Source organism: Vespa velutina, chromosome 10 (genome assembly GCF_912470025.1).
Source record: "Vespa velutina chromosome 10, iVesVel2.1, whole genome shotgun sequence".
Lineage (NCBI taxonomy): Eukaryota > Metazoa > Arthropoda > Insecta > Hymenoptera > Vespidae > Vespa > Vespa velutina.
In genome coordinates, this window is record NC_062197.1 from 1,032,027 (window position 1) to 1,052,492 (window position 20,466).

At 31.7% G+C, this 20,466-nt stretch overlaps 3 protein-coding genes across 4 annotated transcripts; 1 reads left to right on the forward strand and 2 right to left on the reverse strand.

Moving 5' to 3' along the window:
• The first annotated feature begins 718 nt into the window (after positions 1–718).
• On the forward strand, positions 719–18,545 carry LOC124952629 (protein argonaute-2). 2 transcript variants are annotated; one of them, XM_047502772.1, is made up of 14 exons: positions 719–986; positions 3,579–4,503; positions 8,998–9,116; positions 12,345–12,482; positions 12,641–12,921; positions 12,999–13,305; positions 13,407–13,629; positions 13,702–13,849; positions 13,942–14,205; positions 14,767–15,085; positions 15,163–15,514; positions 15,648–15,981; positions 16,074–16,273; positions 16,375–18,545. In XM_047502772.1, exons 3-14 carry the CDS (start codon positions 9,005–9,007, stop codon positions 16,481–16,483), a joined length of 2,787 nt encoding a protein of 928 aa, XP_047358728.1. In that variant the 5' UTR covers positions 719–986; positions 3,579–4,503; positions 8,998–9,004; the 3' UTR covers positions 16,484–18,545. The 2 variants fall into 2 exon arrangements, with proteins under 2 accessions (XP_047358728.1, XP_047358729.1); XM_047502773.1 differs by lacking the exons at positions 719–986; positions 3,579–4,503; positions 8,998–9,116 and adding an exon at positions 11,360–11,512.
• LOC124952633 lies at positions 5,581–8,198 on the reverse strand. Its single transcript, XM_047502780.1, has one exon. The coding sequence runs from the start codon at positions 7,857–7,859 to the stop codon at positions 7,668–7,670; it is 192 nt and encodes a 63-aa protein (XP_047358736.1). The 5' UTR covers positions 7,860–8,198; the 3' UTR covers positions 5,581–7,667.
• LOC124952632 lies at positions 8,354–10,277 on the reverse strand. The gene is made up of 3 exons (XM_047502779.1): positions 10,029–10,277; positions 8,717–8,829; positions 8,354–8,625 (listed from the first exon to the last, which is right to left on the reverse strand). Exons 1-3 carry the CDS (start codon positions 10,172–10,174, stop codon positions 8,423–8,425), a joined length of 462 nt encoding a protein of 153 aa, XP_047358735.1. The 5' UTR covers positions 10,175–10,277; the 3' UTR covers positions 8,354–8,422.
• Positions 18,546–20,466: the final 1,921 nt, after the last annotated feature.

Here is a 20,466-nt window from a genome sequence, read left to right on the forward strand (position 1 = left end):
TCAATATAAGGTAGTAGACAAAGTCGATTAATTCAAATTTATTTCACTTATCTTTTATTTAAGATATATGCAAATATTGCACGTCATATTGCGCGGAACACTCGTTATTACGATAAACGCATTATATATAATACTAAACGATTGCGCATGAATCCCGTCATTATTTCAAATTCATTAGTATAAAGCGAGTTCGTTCATTAAAAATAATTCATATTTGTACAATAAATACAAACCGACGAATTAAAAAGATTCTATTACAATATGTGTCATTGGTGTCACTCGATGAATCGCGATTAAAACGACGAATTTCATATGAATGATCAAATGATACTACGTTTAAAATAAAAATATTAAGTAGTGAAATAATGTCATGTCGATATATAAGATATGTCAACACATATATACGTGTATGTGTATGTGTGCGTGTGTATAGGATATATGAGGAATATAAAATCTGTGAGAGAGATAGATAAGATCAAAAAAAAAAGAGAGGAGTGTATGGCGGCACTCGGAAGTAGGTTCGAAAGGTTGAGCGCGCATCGGTCGGCGGCGAGCGCGACGAGAACACGTCGTCGGTCTTCGTCTCTCGCTACGGTGTTTGTAAACAAGCGGCGCCCTAGTAACAAAAACGATAGCGTAGGGGGACGTCGTAAGGGGTACGTTCCTGAGGGGTCGGCGCACGCGCAATACCGTTCAAATCGAACAAGTAGCGTGGTGGGGGATCCCCTACTCGCGAATGTTGATCGCCGAAGCGTTCGGCGAATTTCACTAAAAACTCTCGCGTCGAATTTACGTCGGAATTGTGCGCGTCTCTTGGCCCTGTCGACGATCGCTCGTCCAGCCGGATTTCTCGCTTATTTCGTTAGAATCGTGTCGCGTTGTCGCGGCCCTGTGTCACGCTGTGTAACAGAGGGAAACGGATACCCCGCTATAATGGCATTGTTGTGATAGCGCCACTCTCTAGATATCTAGATATATATACATAGGTAGGTGTTAGTAGTGGGCTATAGAGGATAGAGGTGGTAGTCGAGAGTAGGAAGGCTGGCCTGGCGGGAGAGACGAAGGAACCGCAACCGAAGACGTGGGTTCACTCCATCTCTTTCTCTCTCACTGCTCTCTCTCTCTTTCTCTCTCTCTCTCTCTCTCTTTCTTTCTTTCTCTTTCTGCAGCTCCGTCTATGTGCGTGCCGAGTAAGCGAGTTAACCGAGAGCAAAAGAGGGAGAGAGAGAGAGAGAGAGAAGACGCGCGCGCGCGCGCGAGTGAACGAGCGGCACCGGACCACGTAGCAGGCGCGCGCGCGCGCGTGCTTTTCTCCGCGCGCACACATTTACACACGTGGACGCACATACGAACGAACGTGTACATATACACAGACGCGCGCATACGTTGCGTAGAATAGCAACCTTGACACTTGGTGATCGTTTTTGGCGGCCCCGTGCCGCTCTTCTCGACCATCTCCCCCGTCATATTCCTCCCTCTCCTCTCCTCTCATCTCTGTTTCTCTCTCACGAAGGCCTCGCAAGTGAAAGTTGCCATTCTTTCTCTCCTTTTTCTTTCCCTTTTCCAGCTCTCCTTCTCCATCTCTCTCTCTCTCTCTCTATCGCGCGCGCGCGCGCTCGATTTTTCTTTCCTTTTTCTTCTGTTCCATACGAATAATAAAAACAAAAAAAAAGAAAAATAAAAGGAAGTCTGGAGTGCCAAGTCGCTTTTGAGAAGAAAAGACGCGCGAAAAGGAACATCGTGTATATTGTGCGTGTATATTAACTACGTCGTTACGTACACGCGACGAGAATCAACCGGATAATAAAATTTCTGTCCTTGTTTAACTGAAACAATGTTTAGTCAAAATCCTTTTTCGTTTTGGAGATTCAACGATTGAATGAATTTTCGCGCGCTATCTCATCGATCATTCTTTCTTTAATTCCCCATCGATATCGAGAAACGTGTCTTCTTTCACTGCCGTCGAAGGTTATTAAACATCGTCTCGAGGATTGTTCGTTCGTGCCGGTCGATGGCCGTCGAAGAGAAGACGGCAACCGGCGTGAATCATCGTCGAGCGATTCGCGATACGTCGACGGCCGCGCGACCGACCCACTTCTTGCCCTTTCCTCGGTTTCCCCGGAGTACGTCAACGACGACGACGACGGCGACGGCGACGAAGAAAACTCCGTTTTTATTTTCTCGAAACACATACAGACACTTTATTTACGCTTTACAAATTAACTTTTCTCGATCTTTTATAATTTTTCTCAATCAGAAATGCCCAAGAACGATAGAGGGAAAATCATGACGGAGAACAAGGCGCGATTCACCGTTCAAATAATCCCGATTTACGCGCCTTCAAAGTCGATCCGAATTTTACCGAGCTTTTTTAACGAGCGATACCGAAGATGTACGAGTGAAGAGAGAGAGAGAGAGAGAGAGAGAGAGAGAGAGAGAGAGAGAAAGTGGGGAGAGAGCTTTCTCGTCTCTCTTTTCTTCGATTATTCCTCTTCTTCTTCGCAACAGCATTCGCACGGTATCTTTCCTATCGAATAGATATCGGCCAATCGCGATGACGAGAGATAAACCGAAATCCCTGCACAATCTATTTCACGAAGGAAATCAAATCGGAATATTCGCGACATTCGCATTACTTTCTCTTTCGAAATTATCTTGGAAGAATTTTTTCATCGGATTTAATTCGTCAAGAGGAAAATAATGTGCGGTTAAAAAAACAACGTCTAACCTAAAATCTCTATAATTATGTTTTCATTATATCGATCCGGCCAACTTTCTGTAATTTCTCTGCATTTCTCAAAGAATAATTCGATTTTTAACACCGAAACGAAAATAAATTATTTTATAGATTATTTACGAGTTGCTCTTGACGATAATAGTAACAATAACGGTAATAATAATAATAATAATAATAATAATAATAATAATAATAATAATAATAATAATAATAATAATAATAATAATAATAATAGTAATAATAATAATAATAGTAATAATAATAATAATAATAATAATAATAATAATAATAATGATGATGATGATGATGATAATGATGATAATAATGATAATAGTAATAATAATAATAACACTCGTCGAACGAATATCAGTCTCTGAATATCGCCTGGTACATTTTCCTCGCCTCGCCTCGCAAAAAAAAGGGCAATGACAATCGATATTAAAACGGATAAGACAAAGGCGTGTGTTTTTCGATCGAATGCGTCTCGTTCGAGCGGAAAAACGTGCCGAGTTGCTCTATATCATGGATCATTGAGAAAAGCAAACAAATCTCAATGATACCTCTTTCTTCTATTGGCTCGTTCTCGTTCATTTATCGTAATCATTTTTAACTTCGGTATCTTTCATCGATTCTATTCGATTCGATTTGTCGATTGTTGTTCGAATAATATTTTAAAAAATGGAAAAGACAAAAAGAGAAAAAGGAGGAACATTTCCTCGTAACCAAAGCAAGAGATATGCTTTGATTATATATATATATATATATATATTTTTTTTTTTTTTATTTCCTTTTTTTTTCTTTTCTTTTTTTCCTTTACCCCCTTTCCCTTTTTTTTTTGCAGCCTACGAAGCGCTCGGCAGGGAGGAGTGAAGGTGGAAGGTGGAGGAGGGAAAAGGCGCGATAAAGAAAGAAAATATATATGTCAGGATGGAACAGAGTGAGAAAGAAGACACGTAGAGGATCCGGAAGAGTGGCGGCTCGCTAGCTCGCGCGCGCTCGAACCTCCGTTCATTCACGGTCAGAACGACGTACACTGTCGTTGCTGTTGCTGCTGTTATACTGCTGTTCGTCGTTGTGTCGTCGTCGTTGTGTCGTCGTCGTTGTCAATTTTGTCGTCGTATCCCTCTTGTGTCGTTCAGTGCCACATCAAAGTTTACCATCATCGTCACGCGTGGCAACGTTTGCGCGACGAACAGTGCTAGAAGATAATTTCCTTCTTTTTCTCTTTTCCTCTCTCTCTCTCTCTCTCTCTCTCTCTCTCTCTCTCTCTCTTTCCCTCTTTTCCTCTCTCTTTTTTCTTTTTCTTTCGCCAGTGAATCATACGTTTTCTCGCGAGTGCAACAATGTAGTTTACTTCCTCCGTTCTTCTCTTTTCCCCCTTCTTCCCTTAATTTTCTTTCTCTCTCTCTCTCTCTCTCTCTTTCTTTCTCTCTCTCTTCCCCCTCTCTTTATCTCTCTCTCTCCCTCTCTCTCTCTTTCTCTCACTTAGTTTCAAGTGAAAAATCGAAAGAAAATGAAACTCGGCACGTGAAAGACCCGGCGAAAGAAGAAGGAGAAGGAAAAGAAAGACAGAATCTTATGAAAAGAAAAGAAAAAAAAGAAAGAAAGAAAAAAGAATAAACGTGACCAAATTGTTGTTGGCGCGAACGCACCTGGTTCGATGTGCTTGTGTGTATTCTCCTACGAGTTATATCTACGTCGAAGACGAACACATTAGTTGTTTACGGGGGGGAAAAAAAAAAAAAGAAGAAGAAAATATATCAAAGGTGAGTTTGTATTTTTGTTAGATGATAATTCGTTTTTTCTCTTTGTTTTTTTTCCCTTTTTCTTTTCCTTTTTTTTTTTTTTTTTTTTTTTTCTCAGCCTTCACATTTACGTATCTTTTGATAATTACGTGTTTTATACATTGTATATTTTTACCTTTTCAAAACGATGACAACTGTGTTATACTTGTTCGCGTTATCATTTATATTATATTTTCTAATGATAACGAAAAGAATCGTAATTCTACTAATAGTTTTTCTTTTGAACACTTGTGTGCGTAGTATTGTACGCATGACATCTATATATATATATATATATATATGTGTGTGTGTGTATATGTATGATTCTTCCTTTTTTGCTCTTTCAAAGCATATCCGTTTCTTTCTTGCCTTTCTTGCGACTTCAAATATAGGTTATAATATTATTGCCAGTTGTATCAAGAGAACGTTATTTCTTATTCGAGATCATTCCGCCGTAATGTGTGCATCGGGAATATATCTTCGATGTGCTGCTTTAAGTTCCAAAGATTTTGTATATAGTGTAGAAAAGATATATATATATATATATATATATATATATATATATACGTTAAAAGATATATATAATATACGTTTCGAAGGTTCGACGAAATGATGAAAATTATTGGTTATCGAATAAGAAGTCCTTTCTTCTTCGTTCTTTTATGATTGTTTTTTTTTTTCCTATGGTCTCGAAAATTATTCAAGACACGCGAGAAAATTCGAAACTCGATGTTTGCAAATTTCCTTTTTGGTAATTGAGGATCCTCAAGATAAAGTGTTTTTGTTCGATGAGAAAACCACTAACGATTAATTGGTATCTCCTTTGTCCAAGGATCGATTTTAACGTATACCACAAAGCTATTAAAGAAAATAAGAACACTTTTGTAAAACGCAACAGGGCTTCACGAATCTTAATGTGTGTGCGCATGTTAAGTGTATTTATATTATACATACATATTTACATCCTATTACGCACATACTTCTACGCGTTCATTGTGTTCACTTTGCCATGGATTCTCCATCATATCCGTTAAAATAGTATTCGTATTATATTTTTTGCATATTTTTCTCACGTTTTTTTTTTTTTTTTTTTTTTTTTTTTTTTTTATATAAAGGAGCTTTCACACAATCACATATTCCGAATTATTAAAAATTGTTGAATTTTAATTCGATTACATGCAAGTTAGATCGATACAACTTCAAATCGATATCGTCGATTATCAAAATAATCGATGATACGTTTGAATGAATACGAATCGACAAAAAAATAAATCTCTACAATTGCCTGTGCGTGTCTCTTTAAAAATCGTATTAATTATATTTTCCAGTTAAATTTGCTGATACTAGAATAATAACGATTAAATTAATTTTTAATGAATCAGTCAAAATTTTAATATATACATGATCGATAAATACTATGTCAGTTTTGTGAATTTATTTTACAAGTAGAACCCTCGGTAGCTCCGTTAAAATGTTCTTAGCCATGCTAATTAACGAGAAATTCGTTGAATATTTTCGTGTTATTTCGTCATTCTAAAGGAACTTCCAAATCATTATGTCCTCTTTCCTATTAATTTTCAACTATATTTTTGAGGTTATTATATCGCACGTGTTGTTTGCTATTAGTTAAACAAAAAAAATTTTTTTTTTTTTTTTTTTTTTTTTTTTTCTTTTTTCTTTTTTCTTTTTTTCTTTTTGTGTGTAAATACCTTTGTCTTCCTTAATGAAGAATGACCACGAATCTTCCACGAAGAATAGTAATAAATATCTTGATATGTATAACCTGTACGAGATGTATATGTAGTTCTTATTCATACGCGTTTACGATGGTCTCACATGAGCACAATTTCAAAGGTCGAAAGAAAAGAAAAGAAAAGAAGAGGAAAGGGTAATTGAAAAATCTTAAATAGAATGAATTGTTAATCGATCGCGAAACTTTCGAAACCGTCCTCGTCTTTTTTTTTATAATATTGAAATTAAGGAGAGATTAAAGTTACTCGTTAAATACACGTGCTCTCTCTCTCTTTTCTCTCAGCCCTTTGGAGTGTCGCATTTCTTCCCCATCAGATGTCAGCACAAGTAGACAACACTCTTCCTTATATACCACTTACTTTACCCTAATATTTACAAGCAGCTTTTGTTTTCTTTATTTCTATGAAATTTTTCAATAAGAATTTCATTATGATCTTTGATTCATATTTCACATATTTTTTTTTTTTTTTTCTTTTTTTTTTTCCCCCAAATTAAAATGAACATCTTACATATTATAATTTTACGGAATGTAAAAATTGTTCACATTATTTACGTTATTATTTAAAATGTTAAATCGTTTCGAATGAATTGTTTTTTAAAAGAATTTCAAAAAATATTAATGGAACGTCGATTTTGATTCGAGTGGTATAATAATAAAGGAGATGTATCGGAACGATGCGATGTGCGCGCATGCGTGAAGAAAAAGATGGGGGAAAGGGAAAAGAAATGAAATTGAGATCTATAATAGCATTGTAACACAATAGATACATAATTAGGAAAACAATTAAAGGGACAGTTATTATTATCTTATTGTTCTAATTTAAAATCAATCAATTGTAATATCTAAGTTTTAATATTTTATCATTCTATTTTTGTATACTACTTTGTTACATTTTTTTATAAAGATGTTATAAAATTTTTTTTGTTAAAAATGAATCAAGAAAATCTGATCTTTTTAATTTTAATGATGGCATTAGATAAAATCTATTACTTTATAGCAAACGCCTAATTAGTTTGTTGTAAAATATATATTACTTCAATACTTATATGACATAGGCTGTTTTTTTTTTTTTTTTTTTTTTTTTTATAAGATTACAGTAGACATATATAATTACATTAGAATAGTATTGGATTATTGATCCTTATGGTATATAATTCAAAAAGTTCTTAGTTGATAAAGTAGAGAAATGAGTAAAGTAATGAAATGTTTCTTTAACATAATTTTAATCTTTGAATGATTAAAGCAAAATGACAAAAAAGTGTGAAAACATTTTTCAATCTTTATAAATACATATTCTGGTGCTACATATTTGTTTATTTATGTTACATATTTATGAAAGCATGAATAAGAATTAGCGTTATATTAGAATAAATAACATTATATTATGATGAATTTAGTCGACTGGATGTAATGTAATAAATCTGGAAAGTATAAAAGCAACTAGAAAAGTGCCTGCTATGAAACAAGCAACGAATGTATACCATGTTTCTTCATCAAAGAGATCAGTAAAAGCTGGTATTTTATTATAAAGGGTATCGATTAGTTTCATGTTATAATTTTTGCTAGTGGAAGCATGGCTTGCCATGGTGAAAATATTTTTTCTTTACAATACTTTATATTAATATGAAATAGATGGATGTGTTGCAGTTTCAATAGAATATCTTTAATATAATTAAAGTAAGAATTATAAAGTAATTTTCCTTTATCTTATGCAAGATATTATATACCAAGATATAAGAAATAGAGAAGCTTCAACTTTTAATTTCTACAAAATTTTTTATAATATTGCAAGTAAATAGTCTTTATAATGAAGCTACTTAATCTTTTATATATTCAGCTTTATATATTTTATATTAAATAAGATATTAAGAATAATAAATTCAAAATCCTTTGCAGTAAATACAATGTTACTATTTCTCTTATGAATTGACAATGTAGGTTGTTTGACTTATTTTTGATTGTATGAAAGCAGAGAAAAATAGGATAAAATTTGATTGATGTATTAATGAAGTGATAATATTCCTTCTCCGCTTGTTTTTTCTTCTATTTATTTTATTTTCTAATTAAGCAGTTCTAAGATTTTCATAAAATTTAAATATAATCAAATAATTTACAAGACTTCTGCAAATTTTCTCTATCTCTGCCAAATTACAAAATTACATGCCTTCTTTTAGTAAATGGTTTTTGTTTTATTTTTTTCTTCTTTCTCTTCTTTTCTTTCTCCTCAAGCAGAAGTTGTTTAGGACTCTTTTCAGGAGGTGGAACTAAAGAACTGATGTGCTTATTGCAATATTGTAAGATATCCAGAGTAGTTAAATTTTTACACTTGAATATTACTTTGTTATTTGATACTGAAAATTATAGACAAGTTTATACACGACATTGATTATTTGTATTGAAAAGTAGAAATTATAATTTTACATATTTTTGTTGAATACTCACCAAGATCAAATGTAATAATAGGCTCAGTACGATCGCAGACAATTTTTGTTTTTAATATGCAGAAAGGATTTGTTTTTAGAATCCTCGGGGCTGATATATAGAAAAGAAACTTTCTGGAAAAAAAGCAGAATATTATTTCAATAGTTTATTCTTTATTTTAGTTATTAAAAATTATAATTATTAAAATCGAATACTCAAAATACGAAGAAAATGAAAACTAATATTATAATATTAAGGTAAGAAGGTGTATGCATACACATAAAAAAAATATTATGTTTCAGAAGCATCATGGCTCAAATGGAGCAACAACTACCTATACCTATGCCGGATTTAAGTACTCTTCGTATAACAACTGCAGTTTCTATGCTTGGTAAAGCATATGGATGCGGACAGTGCAGTGGTAAGTTTAAAGATTTATATTAGACAGTCTTTAGATATTAAATGAGTATAATTTTCAAGGAGTACATAACATTGTTATTTTATATAGTGTATTTAAAAATAAAAATAAATAATTATATAATGGCAAATGCAAATAAACAATTTTTATCTATTGAAATGGAAATAATAAAGTAACCATTTACAAGATTTAAATATTAGAAGTATCAATACAGATGACACACATACATACACAGTTTTGATAGCAAGTTGAAAAATGGAATGTTTCACTATATACACATTTGTCTCTTCTTTTTTTTTTCTCCCCTTTTATTCTTTACACACGTAAAAATATTTACTATTATCTTTTAAGAATTTTACTCCCATTTACGTTCTCATATATCATATACCAGTAAACATTTGCACGATATTAGAGTGTTACTAAAAATAACGTTTCATCTGAAGTTCTATGCTGTCTATTCGGAAATTTTAATGCGCATGCGTGCGCTATCGACGTCATAGCAATCCATCTAATCTGAGAAGCGTGTACTTATTTATCGCGTACACGGATATCTACATTTCTGCATACATGTACGCGTACGCGTATATGAAGAGTTAATGAATAAAAATCAATTTTTAATTGTTATGATACCATCGTTTCTTAATTTTTGACCAATATCATCGACTATTAACGACTCGTGTTATACATCGATGAATAATCGATATATCGATTTCTAAAATTTTTCGAGATTACTCTAATTTTATTCTATAAATTATCGATCTCATAAATAAATTTTAAGTAGAGTTGTTGTACATAAATTATACATAGTAATGCAAAATAATTGGATCGAGGATTCTTATTACAGTGATAATAAGAAAGAAAAAAAAAAAAAAAAAAAAAAAAAAAAAAACAGAAGAAAAATAAAGATTTACTAACCTCGTTTCCGTAACATTCTCGTGAAAGGGATCAAACTGTACGACGATCCTATTGACTAATTTAAAATTAATTTCTTTCAATTGTTTAGCAATAGCACTGATCAAACCGCCAGAACGCGAACGCGATCCGCTAAAAGGAATCGACATTTCGCAAACAGTGTAGTACGCAAACGCGTGTACGACGACGTAATTATACCATCCTATCGTTTCTAACTCATAAGGTTAGGTTTTTCGACATCTTTAACAAAAAATTACTATATCAATGCTGCCAACATGTAGGATACATATAGAGGTCAAACTTAGGGAATATTTCTTCATACAAAGTTTTTCATTTCGCGAACAGATGGCACTTCGGTCGGCAAGAAAAGGACAGTAGAAGTCAATACATATGCAGGGTACTCTATATACATATATATATATATATATATATATATTACTTATTCCCCTTCAAGTTACTTTCTTTTATCTTTCCTAACTTATATCTACGGGGAATATAAACTAAACATAAACATTAAATCCTTTTAATCTAGTAGTATTGAAATTTCCAGGAAATAAATTGAATAATCGCTTCATCCAATATGCGAATGGAAATAATTTCTATTAATGGAATTATATCTATGCTTAAAACTATTACGACAGGAGTAAGTTTAAGTATAAATTAATCGTTTTTCGCAATACATTCCGTTGTGATTTTTATTTAACGATTATATTCGCGCTACGATAACTTTTAAATATTTATGTCGTATTGTCTGATAACCCTCAGATTGTCTTAAACCGTTTTACCATGTTTATTACAAAAATTCAATATATTTACTGGTTATTGTGTCAATCTGCGCTAATCATATAAATAACATTTAGCTATGCTATATATTATTTCATACAAAGCAGCGAACTCTCGAGTAAATATTTTTTGTTAACTTTAAAAAATTATTGTATATATTTGTTCTTCTTCTTTTCTTTTTTTTTTCCTTTCGTTTATAGATCAGACGTAACAATAGTTCCTATATACAATATATTTTTTAATATTCAATGTTTGTTGTGTCAATTAAGTATGCATTTTTATATATCTGTGAAAACATATGAACCGTATCGTATAATGTAATTATAACAACTTTAGAGTAAATTGTTAAGATTATACGTGTATGTATATATATATATATATATATATATATATATATATATATATATATATATGCTATCATTTTGACATACCATAAAAACTACAATAGAATATTTGAAATTAGTTTGTCTTCATTTGACTCACCTGGTCACAATTTCAATATGAGAACGTTGATTGGCCGGGTATAGACCAATTGGCATTTAGCTGCTGGCAGCCATTGCAGAAGGTAGTCTTACTCGTAGTGTATGTTGTGGGGAAGTGTGTTGTGTGGCCAGTGGGTTTTGTGTTAAATTTTTTTACTTATTTATTAGTGATTACCTGGTCTTTTTGATCAACGGCTGCGAAAATGTATCCTGTAGGGCAGCGTAAGTATATTATTGTTGTAGGCTTACCTTAATCTGCTCGAAAAAACTCTTAAATAGATCTACTCCATTAGCTCGAGCGATTTTAGAATATCGTTGCTCTCAAGTGGTTTCTTACCCTTTATTCCATTTCGATAATCAAAAAGAAAGATTGGAGATATTCGAAAAAAGTTGTACATTGATATGTTAAGTTCAATAACAATGGATACACGTATATAATTTCAATGAAAAATGACGAAAATTGTCTCTCCCTAATCGACCTAGCTCAACAGGCACGACGTGTCATATCTTGTCTTTGATTCATCATATCCTACATCTATAGTAAATTATATGCATCTAATGAAAATGGTGTGCTATTTGTTAAACCTCCTATGTATAAACCTATTGTAAGATATTATCGTATTGAGATTGTTTATTTTACATTGTGTATTGCTATTGTCTTTTATGAAAGAAATTAATTCTCTTTTTTTTTTTTTTTTTTTTTTTTTTTTTTTTTTTTTTTTTTCCTTAAATGAATAATTTTTAATTTCTGCATTTGACATAAGATATTTATTTTATTTTTGTCATAGAATTTTTTCATTTCTATCATCATTATTTCCTATGTCATCTGTATTTTATTTTATCTACTTGTTAGAAAATTATCAAACAATACATGCATTTAAACATTCTACATTCATAGAGAAAGTGATTTTTTTTTTGCAATTTGCCATTAGGTAATTGTATCGTATAAATGAGAATGGATTTTTTTCTTTTTTATAGTTTATAAGATCTTAAAGTAAATTTAAATAAATCAGTTATGTTTCTATCAGTTATGATTTTTTGTTTTAATTTTTAGCCCCCCCACCTGGACCAACAACAAGTACTTCTGTTGGAACGGCCGGAGCAACTGGGAGCAATGTCGTTGCTCCTAGTTCTTTGGGCCTTGTTCCTGCACAACAAACACATACTCCGCCTCAACCTCCAGAACTGCCAAGTAAGAGCATTCATTTATTTTTTATTTTATAAAATAGAAAGATAGTTATATAACCCTAAATATATATTTCCTATATATACTCAATTATATAATTTTAATTATTCAGAAAATAATTATATAGAAAATAGTCTTAGCGTATTAATGAATTTCATTTACAGTGTTTTCATGCCCACGAAGGCCCAACATAGGTCGTGAAGGTAGACCAATTGGATTGAGAGCAAATCATTTTCAAATTACTATGCCACGAGGCTATGTGCATCATTATGAAATTAATATACAACCCGATAAATGCCCTCGCAAAGTCAATAGGGAAATCATAGAAACAATGGTACATGCATATAGCAAGATTTTTGGAACTCTTAAACCTGTGTTTGATGGAAGAAATAACTTGTATACAAGGGACCCTTTGCCTATTGGAACTGATAAAATAGACTTAGAGGTAATATTTCATTTATTGATATTTCTTGAATGCCGCCTTTGTCAGCAGATATATAGTACAATATTTTTCTGATGTAGGTAACACTGCCTGGTGAGGGTAAAGATCGAGTTTTCAGAGTGGTAATAAAATGGGTAGCTCAGGTTTCATTATTTGCCTTAGAAGAAGCACTCGAAGGACGTACAAGACAAATTCCATATGATGCTATTCTTGCATTAGATGTTGTAATGAGACATTTACCATCAATGACTTACACACCAGTAGGTAGATCATTTTTCAGTAGTCCGGATGGATATTATCATCCATTGGGTGGAGGCAGAGAAGTATGGTTTGGCTTTCATCAATCTGTAAGACCATCTCAATGGAAAATGATGTTAAATATTGATGGTACGTTTATAGTTTTAGTATTAAAATTCAGGATTAAAAAATATTTAATAACTTTCATTCATATTTCTGACGTTACACTTTATCCTTCATTTATATTTCAGTTTCTGCAACTGCATTTTATAAAGCTCAACCTGTCATAGAATTTATGTGCGAAGTATTAGACATTAGAGATGTAAACGAACAAAGGAAACCACTCACAGATTCTCAACGAGTGAAATTTACCAAAGAAATCAAAGGGCTCAAAATAGAAATAACTCATTGCGGAACAATGAGACGAAAATATAGAGTATGCAATGTTACACGTAAACCGGCACAAATGCAATCGTAAGTGGAATCAATTTGAAAATATGAGTTATTTATATTATGTGAAAACTTGTATTAAATTATTTATCATAGATTTCCATTGCAATTGGAAAATGGACAAACTGTTGAATGTACAGTTGCAAAATACTTTTTGGATAAATATAAAATGAAATTACGTTATTCGCATCTTCCTTGTTTGCAAGTAGGCCAGGAACATAAACACACGTACCTGCCACTTGAGGTTAGTTAATAGTAAAAAATAATGTCAGGAAGAAGATTATCAGTAAATAAATTTCTTATTGCTAATATTGTTATAATAATTTATTGTTTCAGGTTTGTAATATAGTAGCAGGACAACGTTGTATAAAAAAATTAACAGATATGCAGACGTCTACTATGATAAAAGCAACAGCACGTTCAGCACCAGATCGTGAACGAGAAATTAATAATTTAGTAAGGCGAGCTGACTTCAATAATGATTCTTATGTTCAAGAATTTGGATTGAGTATATCAAATAATATGATGGAAGTTCGAGGTCGTGTATTACCTCCACCCAAATTACAGTACGGAGGGCGCGTAAGTTCCCTCAGTGGACAGGTAAGAAATATATAATAAAGTTCAATCAGTCAGATCTCGAATAATCACACACACATTTCTAGAGATAGCTTTTTATACCCCTATTTTCTTTTACTTATTTTTTTTTTTTGTTTTTTTTTTTCTTTTTTATACCTGTTTTCTTTTATTAAAAAATGCTATCACAAGTCGTCAAACAAATGCACGAGCTCTATCTAGACCCGATTGATTTGATATCTGAACTGTGATGTAACTGATTTGTCAATTTATTTCGTTTTATAAATAATATTGTCTTCCGATGGGCACAATTGAATATTGCAAGAAACTATGTCAAATCCATGAAAATACGTATGTAATCTCTGTTACATCCACAATTCAATATCGTTTGCAAGCTTTGAATACAATCAATTTTATCTTATGCAATATGATATTATTACGAAAAATATTTTTTCTTTTTTTTTTTTTTTTTTTTTGCATCGATTTAACGTTCAAACTTATGTATTCACTAAATATTTTTGTATTTACTTTTTAAGCAGAAGCAGTGTGATTTTCTGTAATAGCTCTTTTTTTCTTTTACGATTAAAGACGAAACAACAAGCAATGCCCAATCAAGGCGTTTGGGATATGCGAGGTAAACAGTTCTTCACGGGAGTTGAGATTAGAGTATGGGCTATTGCTTGCTTTGCCCCGCAAAGAACAGTACGAGAAGACGCGTTACGTACATTCACTACACAATTGCAAAAAATCAGTAACGATGCTGGAATGCCAATTATTGGACAACCATGTTTCTGTAAATATGCTACTGGGCCAGATCAAGTTGAACCTATGTTTCGGTATCTAAAATCGACTTTCCAAGCATTGCAATTAGTGTGTGTTGTGCTACCCGGGAAAACTCCTGTATATGGTAATTAGATATAGATAAATTATAATATTTAATATAAAGGATATACTTCTTTTAAAATTAAACATTTGTGTTCATAGCTGAAGTCAAAAGAGTAGGAGATACGTTACTCGGTATGGCAACTCAATGTGTACAGGCAAAGAATGTCAATAAGACCTCTCCTCAAACTTTATCAAATTTGTGCTTGAAGATTAATGTGAAATTAGGTGGCATCAATAGCATTCTAGTACCAAGTATTAGACCAAAAGTGTTTAACGAGCCTGTTATATTTTTGGGAGCAGATGTAACTCATCCTCCTGCCGGAGATAATAAAAAACCTAGTATAGCTGCTGTAGTAGGTAGTATGGATGCTCATCCATCAAGATATGCAGCTACGGTTAGGGTACAACAACATAGACAAGAAATTATACAGGAACTCAGTTCAATGGTTAGGTAAGTAATAATATATAGTAGTTTTAAATATAAATGAAAGAAGCCAATTTTATAAACAGTTAAAAAATTCCACTATTCGTTTATAAATTTTCACAACACATACATTGCTAAATTAGACCCCTATTGCTTTTAGGGAACTTCTTGTTATGTTTTATAAAAGTACTGGAGGATATAAACCACATAGAATAATTCTCTATCGCGATGGTGTTTCGGAAGGACAATTTCTTCACGTTCTACAACATGAATTAACTGCCATTCGTGAAGCTTGTATCAAACTTGAAGCTGATTATAGGCCTGGCATTACTTTCATTGTAGTTCAAAAAAGACATCACACTCGTTTGTTCTGTGCAGATAAAAAAGAACAAAGTGGTAAAAGTGGCAATATTCCGGCTGGTACAACGGTTGACGTTTGTATAACTCATCCAACAGAATTTGATTTCTATCTTTGCAGTCACCAAGGTATTCAGGTAGGTTAATATTGGTACTTATTATAACTGTAAGTTCTGATAAGGAAAGAAAAGAAAAAAGAATTATATAAAAATTATATTTTTTATTACAGGGAACATCTAGACCATCTCATTATCACGTTCTCTGGGATGACAATCACTTTGAGAGTGATGAATTGCAATGTCTCACGTATCAATTATGTCATACGTATGTAAGGTGTACAAGATCCGTTAGTATACCAGCACCAGCTTATTATGCCCATCTTGTGGCATTCAGAGCTAGATATCACCTAGTAGAAAAGGAACACGATAGGTAAATTTATATTAAATTATCACTATACTCTTCTGATGGATGATAAAATCGGTATAAGTTCCCTAGATAAAATTCATATGTCTTGTACTATCTATTTATAGCGGGGAAGGATCTCATCAATCAGGCTGTAGCGAAGATAGGACACCAGGTGCAATGGCACGAGCTATTACTGTTCATGCAGACACAAAAAGAGTTATGTACTTCGCATAATTCTATCGATGTTGTTTTCTATAAAAATTGAAGCACTACATAATGATAATCATCATATCTTGGACATAGGAAACAATTCTAGACTACTTAAATGTTAAACGATCTTCTTGAGTGGTCAATTTTTTTTTACTTTTATAATTATAATAAGTCTATCCAAAAGCACTGATATAAAAGTGGGAGATCAATATTTCGAGTTCCACATAAAGTGGTGATTGGATAGACTTTCAAAATCATTTAGAAAGTAAGTTTTAAAGCAGGTGCTTTTAGTTAATCATGTTTTAAAGTAGAGTGGAGCATTTTGCAGCTTAGCCGATTGGTTGTTGCATGGAAAAATTCACTTAGACAATTAATAATTAAAAAATCGGCTGCAACGCACATTACGCTTATTTTTTTAGAGGTCTTAGTATCTCTTGCATTTGTATGATATAAATGATCATATTGCTGGATAAAATTACAGTTATATAGATCGCTTTATGCGAGACTGTTATACGTTTGAATATCATTTGATATGAATTGAATTTACCAATCTATGGAGTTTTTAGATTGAACGATAATGCGATTACTATGCTGAAGAGATCTTATAAAGATATGATGATGTATGTAAGATTACGTTTATCATCCAGCGTGGGCGCGAGGTTTGCGTTCTAAAACAATTAAGCAATGATAAATGCATTAGTAAATAAAAATCGAACGTAGAAAAGAATTTATTTAAGGAATAGAGGACAAGAGAGGTCCAGGCAGCGTCAGAGAAGAAGGAGCAGCTTTAGAGTGCGAACCTCTGAGACCTACAAGAAATTTTGAATATATAAAAATTTAAAAAAAAAAAAAAAAAAAAGTTGGCCACTTCAAGTTATGAAGTTTGAATGAAAGGATAAAATATTAAACGAATAAATTGTGTAAATGTTAATTGCCAATAACTCTTCAAGCCAATGGCCAAAGTAAGTTAGAGATTTACTAGAGTCAAATTGAAAGTGATAATTATGATGAAACAATTTGTTATGTAATCCCTATAGTGTCAGAAATCACATTGTGCCACATCTAACTAATAACATGCTGCTATCTTTTATATGGCATAATTTTGATCAGTCTAAATCTAATGTCATCGTTCACAGTGATTATGAGAATTAATTTGAAGATAAACTAACACAACATATCTTTACGAGTATAGGGAATACATTGAAGTGGAGTTTTAAGAACATTTTCTATGTGAAGTATATTTATTTGTTTTTAATATTTAAGCGATTACACCATTGAAAATGTACAAAGACATTAGTTTTATTTATCTCACATTTTAGTTTTCACTATTACTGTTTATTTTTTAAATATGTGGCACATAATTCACTTCTAATTAAATAAACAAATATACTGACGCTGTCTGAACTAGGATGGCACGCGAAGTTTAATATTGACGATATTAAAAAATGTAATGGGAGAGATGGAATGAAAGTAAGAAAGTTTTGTACAATACACAAAATGTTATAATCATGCTGAAAAAAGATACTTATGATTTAAGTTGAACTAGACATTACACGGCATTAGATCTGGGCTGATAATAAAGCCTCATTAATGCAAGGGAATATTAAAATAGCAGTAAGATATTGATTCAATAATAACACAGAACGTATGAAAAAAAATATTAAATTCTAGGATAAGATATGTTTTACTGCAAACAATGCAAAACTTTAAGGTCCTTACATTTTTACTATAACGAATCATCTAACTGAGATTCCTTCCCGCAAATGGAATCAATTTCAATAATCTTTTAGAACAATAATCGAAACAATAACTATATTAAAAAGCCTTGGAAACCAGTAATGTACAACCAAGAGATAGGATAATGTAATTTATAATTGTGTATCGATGTCGCACGCCAGAGGACAATTATTATGTATTTTTCGAATCATTAATACATCGATAAAATGATTACGTTGTGACAAGAATTTTTATTTTTGTGAGATATGTGTCATTCGAGGGATATGCTTTTACATGATTTTAGTAAATTATAAATCAGTATTATTAATGAAAAATTAATAAAGAAAAAAAGGAAGAAAAAACAAAGTAAGAAAAGAAAACAATTCGCATACAAAATGGAATATATCAATTTTCATATATATATATATATATATATATATATATATATATATATATATATATATATCTCATTAATTTATAATTAGCCAATACATACGTGAGATATGTTTTATCATTTGTCTGTATTAATGATTCTGACATTAGGCTTACAAGTGATATAAATGTAATATTATTCTCGAAAGTATGAAAAAAGGACCTTATATTATCAATAATATTTATTGCAGTTATATATTTAAGTATATAGTTTAGGAGGTTATATCTATACCACTTATAGTTGGATCATTTAATTCTTAGTTTTTGACTATGTAAAAATTAAGTAACTTTTTATTATAATTTCATAATAGTACATACTTCTTTTGAGCATACATATAAAAATGATTTGATGGTTTTGATTCGTCAATGCAACTTTACAAAGGCAGCATGTGAACATAATTATCAAAGTAGTATAGTGGAATGTATGCGAAATTGCATAGAAGAAAAGAGAAACGTCTTATTCGTGTTGTTGAAGATGTAAACGGGAACCAAAATGTGTGTACGCAGAAATAATTAGTCGGGTATTACGAATCAACAATTTTTGAATTGTAACGAGACCATCTATTAGTTTTAAGTCGACCTATGCACGAAAAGCAGCTACAACTGTAATCAAAGCGCAAGTAAATACCAAAAAAGAAAAAAGAAAAAAAAAAAAAAAGAGAGAAAAAGAAACAAAAAAGAAGAGAAAGACTTTGGAAATAGAAAGGAAGCAATTAAGACGGACATATAATAGAAATAATGAAATCTATTAATGTAATAGGAACAATTTTTCAAATTGACAACCATTAAGTCCGATTCCGTGTACACGTCCCTCTCTATATGAATTTTCTTGCGATAAAAATAACCAAGGTCTGACAAAATCGATATTTTCCTGCGCCTATTAAGAAACTAGCCTCCATTTGTAAATATACCTCATTAACTTATCCGTAGGATCATTTCTCATATTGTCTGTGAACGCAGACAAGAACGCTTAATAATTTGTAATTTTTATCTCGTAAGAGATTGGATAGAAATAGGATATTTGTTGTACTTTTCATGATGATCATCGTTTTTAAGTCAATATTGCAAAATATTATTGTAACAAGTAATCAGGCAAAAATTTCATTGGAAAAAAAAAAGAAAAAAAAAAAAAAAAAGAAATTCGATTTTATAATAGCTCGAAAGATTATCTCATTCTGATTTAAACGAATATTTTAAACGATTATTAGGCCATCGATAAAACTATAAACGGAAAAAAGTAAAAAAGAAAAAAAGAAAAAAAAAAAAGAAAAAAAAAAGAAAAAAAAATAGAACGGGAGTATAAAATGACTTCATTAACGTATAACAAATTAATCGGAATTTATGCCGATGCAATGAGTTCACTTTTACTATCTAATATCTCAGAGATATTTTAAGTTGTAAGGCAAATAATTTATATTTGTAATACTTTTACAGATACGTACATACGTGAGCATGTTACGACGACATACGTAAGTACGTATGTGTATCGGTATATACACCACGCATACTTATATAAATACATTTTATCACCGAATCATTCGTACACAAATGCTGTTCACGAAGTATACATATGGATTATAATACAATCTTAAGAAGAAAAAGAAGAAAAAGAAAAAAAAGAAACAAGACAAGAAAAGAAAAGAAAACCAGCAACTAAATATGTGAGCGATACCCATGTATTTTGAAAAGCTTAACAACAGATTACACTATAATCATTGTATCTTTAAAAACGATTAATTCTTACTATTAATAAGCGGTCTCTTATACTTCAAAAGTATATATTTGCTTTGAAATTGGTATAATCAATGTTTTGCAAAGTGGCAATCACTTTAATATATGCAATATTTATGATATATGAG

Bases quoted from the DNA above. Each gene is read 5' to 3' on its own strand.
- LOC124952633 (XM_047502780.1), bottom strand. From the start codon at position 7,859: ATGGCAAGCCATGCTTCCACTAGCAAAAATTATAACATGAAACTAATC.
- LOC124952629 (XM_047502772.1), top strand. From the start codon at position 9,005: ATGGCTCAAATGGAGCAACAACTACCTATACCTATGCCGGATTTAAGT. The intron at 9,117-12,344 runs GTAAGTTTAAAG...TTTAATTTTTAG, and splicing joins TGGATGCGGACAGTGCAGTG to CCCCCCCACCTGGACCAACA. The intron at 12,922-12,998 runs GTAATATTTCAT...TTTCTGATGTAG, and splicing joins CTGATAAAATAGACTTAGAG to GTAACACTGCCTGGTGAGGG.
- LOC124952632 (XM_047502779.1), bottom strand. From the start codon at position 10,174: ATGTCGATTCCTTTTAGCGGATCGCGTTCGCGTTCTGGCGGTTTGATC. The intron at 8,830-10,028 runs GTTAGTAAATCT...CTTTTTTTCCAG, and splicing joins GAGAATGTTACGGAAACGAG to AAAGTTTCTTTTCTATATAT. The intron at 8,626-8,716 runs GTGAGTATTCAA...TATAATTTTCAG, and splicing joins TATTATTACATTTGATCTTG to TATCAAATAACAAAGTAATA.